A 5,820-nucleotide genomic window follows, 5' to 3' on the forward strand; every position below is an offset into this window, starting at 1 on the left:
TGGCGCGAGTCTAGGTCCGATTGTGTCGAGGTTAGTCGACGTAGGCGCGAGAGTCCGGACGAATCAAGTCAGGTCAAAGTTGGAGTGAGTTTCTCTGAATTGGAACTTGTGCGAGTTCTGAGTGAATTCGAGCTAGTCTGAATTACTCGTGATTCGAATTAATTTTCGAGTCCACGAGACCACATGCGACGCTGAGTTCAGTTGATTTCTATTGAGAATATAACTCAGTATATTCACGAGCGGAGTATATTCACGAGTATATTCATCATTCTTACAGATGTAAGATGCCAGGTTTCACAGTAAATTGTGCCGGCATATTTTTGTGATATATGAATTTTATCATGGGTCTACATGGCAGTTCTATACTGGTTGGCATTGAGGGAGCTCTCTACGCCTAAGACAACCGTATAGTGGACGTGTCCTTCCACGCTTTCAATCACATAGCTTGATGCTGGGCTAGTTGGCGCACAGCTGGCGCATTGACTAACCCAACAGTATTTCACTAGTAAGTTGGTAATTCCGTGAATATAAGTAACCACAAATGAAGGTGAGCCTGCAAGGTCATGAGTATGAATGAGCCTGCCTGTGTCTGATTTGATGAGCCGTCTGGGTATACAAGTGAGCCTGGTTGGGGCTCATTTTTGCTGAGTTCAAGTGAGCCATGCTGACTCTGATCATAATGAGTCCGAGTCCGGTTCAGCCAAGCTGCGTTTTACATTTGGCGAGTCTGAATTAGTCACGCTTTTCTTTTCTTCCTTTTTTTTCGGTTTTTTGATTTAGTCTGAGCAAATTCTGATCATTTTGCCAAACTCTGGCGGAGGCCTGGTTCAAAATTACCTGCGTTATTATCGGTCGCCCAGGAAAACCGATGACCAAGAACCCTCTTGTATGCGTGTTCGGCAACCGCATCGACTGGAAGATGCACTTCCCGGAGGACGGCCTCTGCGACCTGGTCTTCTACGACTCGCTCTACGTACACCGAGGCAACACGTTCCAGGCCGGTGGCAACTTCACGGCAGACCTGCGGCGATGGTTGGCCGCCGTCAAGGCGTACAACGTCACCGAGCCCGGCATCGGTGTAACGTCAATGTGAGGCTTAAATTCAAAGTATTAATACTCTTCCAATAAGATTACATAAGAAAATATGCGGCGAATGGGGGCAATGGCTGCACCAGCCAAGCTATAACATGCTGCTAGGCTCAACTTTGAATGAATGAATTAATTAATTAATTAATTAATTAATTAATTAATCTTGGTCTGTTCTGCGTCCAGCCGCTGCTTTAGATTGCTCCTGCCGCAATCGCTCCTGCCGAAGCTGTCTCTCCCGTGCAATGCACTGAAAAGATTGTGGTGCCGGTGCTTCCAAGAAGTATAGGGTGACAAAAAATATTCACGTGTAAGCAAGCGCTGTCAGCCACTGTTGATGACACCAAGTCGAGGCACTCAGCCAACACTCGTGACTCGCATGGTTTCCCACATTCTCTATATAGATATACATTCAACGGGCCACGTACGTCATGCACCTCACCAACGGCATCATGCACGATCACTGGTTGCATAAAGAACAGTGATGCGTACGAAGTATCACAACAAATAAATGTTTCCTCTCTCCAATTTCCCGTGGAGCTCTGCCGTGTTCGGATCTCTTATTTATACAAGAGTTAATTCTATTTTTTAGCGGAATATGCGTATGGTCACTGATCCGTGGGCAATTCTGTTGTTCGTTATCACGAGCTCTCTCTCCAGTTTTACTGCAGCGTGCTCTATTTCAAAACACTGGACTATTTTACGAGAAATGGGTCTGCAGAGGAGAACAAATTAATTCGATTTAAAAACAAAAATAACGTTCAACACGCGAGGTTGTTGTCACTGTAGACGGAGCATTGCCTTTCCCGTTATCACGCCTGACATTGCGAGCCTTGCCGTCTCACTGCTCACCACGTCAGGTGAAACGGCTCTGTCCTTTCCTTTTTCTAGGAGCGTTGAAAAAGCAAGAAGTGACGTCTCGACGACAAAAGGAAATGCGACGTTTCACCAACTGCGGGCCTCTGGCGTGCGCCACTATGGCGTCCTTGATTTCCACCCGACAAACTTAACCAAGGAACGATATGTACAGACTGTGCTTCAGCTCTTTGCGGTACGTTGCAGTATTGTAAGCTCACTTCTCTATTACAGAGAGACGGGCCTATAAAATGCACCCCTCAACCTGATTTCTTTTTTCAACCCTCGTTTGTACCACGTGGTGGATGTAGAAGCTCAGGAAGATGCATGCCAGTCATGTTCCCAAAGGCAGGAGCTTCAAGCAGTACCTCGCTGTGGGCGTTACCTACGTGAAGCACGCCGACAACAAAATATACACATGCCATCGAGAAGGCTGCAAGGTACGATCACCATGCGTTCTGTTCCATTCGGGTGCAAGGCATCATGTAGGCCTGTTCACACTATCAAAGCACACTCATTATTAGTTCAGACGGCACGTGTGTAAAGCCATAGAGTTAGGTTCAGTATGATCGCCGATAGCAGTACACGCATCTCATTTTCGTATAAACTTCCACAGTCGACGCAAACGTGTTTTTACATGAATTGTTGTCTTGGTGCTCGTGATAGAAGTGTTCAACTTGAAATGTGGCCATTAAACGGCAGTATTCATACTAAATGGATTCCGCAAGATCAAAATACAAGACAGTCATGCGCACCAATTCTGTCCACACAGTTAACGGCATACACATGAGGAATCATAAATATCGCTACACGTTCCCTAAGAAGGCTGAAACACGAGTTGTCTGACAAATGCCTTTATCACCCCGCAATTTGGTGATGTTCATTCAATGCTACCTCTGCAAAAGGGGCGATAACGTGCCAAATCGGCAGTCATTACACCAGAGAAGCGTTGTTTCGATGCAATTTTTACCACTTTTGTAGTCTTAAAATTACGGATAACTTAAGTGCAGATCACTGAACAGGATAGTTGTGAGAACTCTTACCCGTTCAGCCGACCCGCCGAACAGCAACATCACCGTCAATAAAGAGACCGAAGAAAGGACTCAGAAATGGCCGGGACGAGCTAGGCGGAGTTCGGACCTGGGACTAGTTCACAGTCTTGTCCAACGTGGAGCATCGGATAGCTAAGGAAGGAATGGTGCCGCATGGTGCCAGTCACACAGCAACTGAAAATATCGAGTGCAGAATCGTAACCGTAACAATGAGCGAGATACCTTCTCACACGGAGTGTATCCACTACCGTAGGGAAACGGTTTGCAGTTTGACTTTCGAATCGTGCCTTGAACGGTCGGTTTGCAGTACGCAGCAGTGTACTCGGCGCGTAGACTGTGCCACCAAAGGTGTGCTGATATTTCTACACCCTGTATACATGCGCAGCACAAATTCAAGCTTGCGTCTCTGTGCGTTTTCGCGCGTTCATGCGAAGTGCACTGCTCTCATTTATGCTCGCAGCAAGGACGCAATACAGCTGGTCATCCTGCGCGTGCACCTCGACAGCAGAGTCGAGGCTATCCCGGGAGACTGCCGTATTACGGGATCGACGGTGTGGGGCAAGCCCGTCGCCGAACACCACCCGAGCATTGCGAGTGCACTCTTTACCTTTCTCACCAGTCAAAGCCGCTCAGGCGCAAGAGCGCTAGTCAAGCCGCATGGAAACGTTACTTTCAGTTTTCAACACAGGACCCTGCATGTTGTAAGGTGGCAAAAGCGCGGGTGTCCCTGATGCGCAGGTATATCGGTTATATGTGTAATGTAATCGGCAGGCGTATAAAGTGGTAGCCCGCGGTGTAACGTATCGCACTAGCCAACGCGACACGACTCCGCGACGCGCGTCCACGTCTTTCTTTGTCAGTGTGAAGTCCGCAACGCTATTGTCGTTTGTAACTCCCATTAACAACGTTTCCACTGGTCCTGTATATAGGAAATCACGCTGCAGTACTTACGGCAACGGAGGTCGTCCTTTGGCGAGCACGCCAGGCTGTTCATGTCGGTGTCGCTGGCCGGTCGGTGGTACGCGTCGCTGAAGGGAGGCAGCCACAGGGACGCATACGCCGTCGGCACAAAGTGCAAGCCTGTCGAGTTTGGCACCGGCCTGGAAGAACTCGGCTCCCGCGTCACTGTAAGAGCGACGTGTCTCGTCGCGCAACGCTCGCATTAAACGTGGCGCTGCACCCGTGCAGATAAGAACGCAAGTGACATAACGATCGACACGTTTATGCGCAGGTGTACTCCGGCAGAACATGTACTCTTAAACCCCAAAGTGCATGATTTCTTTCGGTACATCGCAGATCTTATAGTCATGCCCTTAACTGTGCCTGCCCTTTATTACGTTCTGCTTAGTTCTGCAGTTCATGTTTTTTTTTTTTTTTTCTCGCAGTTGTTTTAATAACTCAGTGTAGTGTGCGGCTAATCCTCTAGTTCGCCAAAAATACACCAGGTCGAAGTCATTGAACTTACCGTCCCTGTTTCTTTTTTTTTTTTTTTTTTTTTTTTTACTTTCGAAGCATCATTATACCAACAAGGCCAAAAATCAGCCTTCTTGCATTTCACTTCCGTACGGTAGTATAAAGTATACTGAAGAGCGTGTTGCCCGTTGCTTGAAGCGTATATCCGCAGCGCCTCTTCTTTGCATGCGTGTACGTGCGCGTGGTCCTGGAAGCAGCTAGCTAGGCTTACGGCCAGGACAGCTTCTTAAGATCTACGAAAGCAGCTCTACAGATGCAAAGGTTTCGAAAGTACGCCGCTGTCTCCCCGCAGGCTTGCACCGAGCAGCACTACGCGGCCCACGTGACGAGGGACGAGCTGCACGAGGTGATGAGCACCTACGAGGGGAGCGCCGGGTTGGCCTTTGTGTTCGACAGTGAGCTGACGCTGTTCGCCAAGGCGAGTGTTCATTCCACGCTCACGTTGGCGCTGTTTCCATTGTCTTTTCTCCCTTACACTGACGACCATGAAGTAACTCACGATGGAGGCATCAGATCATCAACTATATGATAGTGGTAATGTTGGTGGTGCCGAGTTATAATAATTCTCGCATATATTTACGAAACTGTACCGTGTTTATTCGCAATGCACCTAGGTCCTATGCAACGTGTCCGGTATTTTCAGAACATACCTTTTATTCAGGAAGTCCGCTAAACGGTTGAAAGGAAACAATGCCCAGAACACTTGTCTTTCGAGATTTTGAACAAGAATCGAATACATGCTTCCACTTCGAATTGAAGTGTTCGGTTCGAAACAATTATATACGATTTCTTCAAATATTGGGTTATGGCGGAACTCACAGAGTGATTGCGATTATTAGAGCCTGCATGCCTGCCTGCTACGGGAAAAAACCCATGCATGCGGTCTTAAGTGGCCGCATTGTGGTCACTTTCACTTACTTTCTAACGTACCTGCCTGGTTGGGCGAATTGACCATATAGCGCTGCGTGTATTGAACGCAATAGTACATCAATTATGTCCATCCGTCTGTCCCTCAGCGCAAAAATTAAAAAAGAAAAGTGGCAGTTATGATATTGACATCTCATCATGCAGCGCCGAAACCATCGCTACTTTCTTCCCCCAGTGGAAAACAAAATATAACACCACTATAATTATGCAATCGAGCAACTGTGGAACAGTACTATCAGTGCAAAGTACACGGCGCTGAAGTGTATACTAGTGTCATATATGGCCCAGCTTACAGCTAGGAGCCTCAAACAGCTCGCTTGTCGTAAAATTCTAATTACAGAACGATGTTAATAGTGCTTCATCTCGTATTCTTCGAAACATCCTCATGTTTCAGGCCTGCTGACAAGTTATTTGTTTTTTTGTGCAG

At 47.4% G+C, this 5,820-nt stretch overlaps 2 protein-coding genes across 2 annotated transcripts in view; one reads left to right on the plus strand and one right to left on the minus strand.

The window, feature by feature from the left end:
• Positions 1–4,171, minus strand: part of LOC119449878 (myosin light chain kinase family member 4-like) — a 143,618-nt gene extending 139,447 nt beyond the window's left edge. Inside the window, 1 exon segment of the mRNA XM_049665500.1 lies at positions 3,945–4,171. Within this exon segment, the coding sequence (XP_049521457.1) occupies positions 3,945–4,156 (212 nt within the window). The 5' untranslated portion in view covers positions 4,157–4,171.
• LOC119448582 (uncharacterized) overlaps positions 1–5,820 on the plus strand; it is a 44,753-nt gene that overhangs the window by 38,682 nt on the left and 251 nt on the right. Inside the window, exon 3 of the mRNA XM_049665501.1 lies at positions 4,813–4,884. Coding sequence (XP_049521458.1) covers positions 4,813–4,884 — 72 coding nt within the window. The remainder of the gene's footprint in view (positions 1–4,812; positions 4,885–5,820) is intronic.

This window comes from Dermacentor silvarum, chromosome 4 (genome assembly GCF_013339745.2).
Source record: "Dermacentor silvarum isolate Dsil-2018 chromosome 4, BIME_Dsil_1.4, whole genome shotgun sequence".
Taxonomy (NCBI): domain Eukaryota; kingdom Metazoa; phylum Arthropoda; class Arachnida; order Ixodida; family Ixodidae; genus Dermacentor; species Dermacentor silvarum.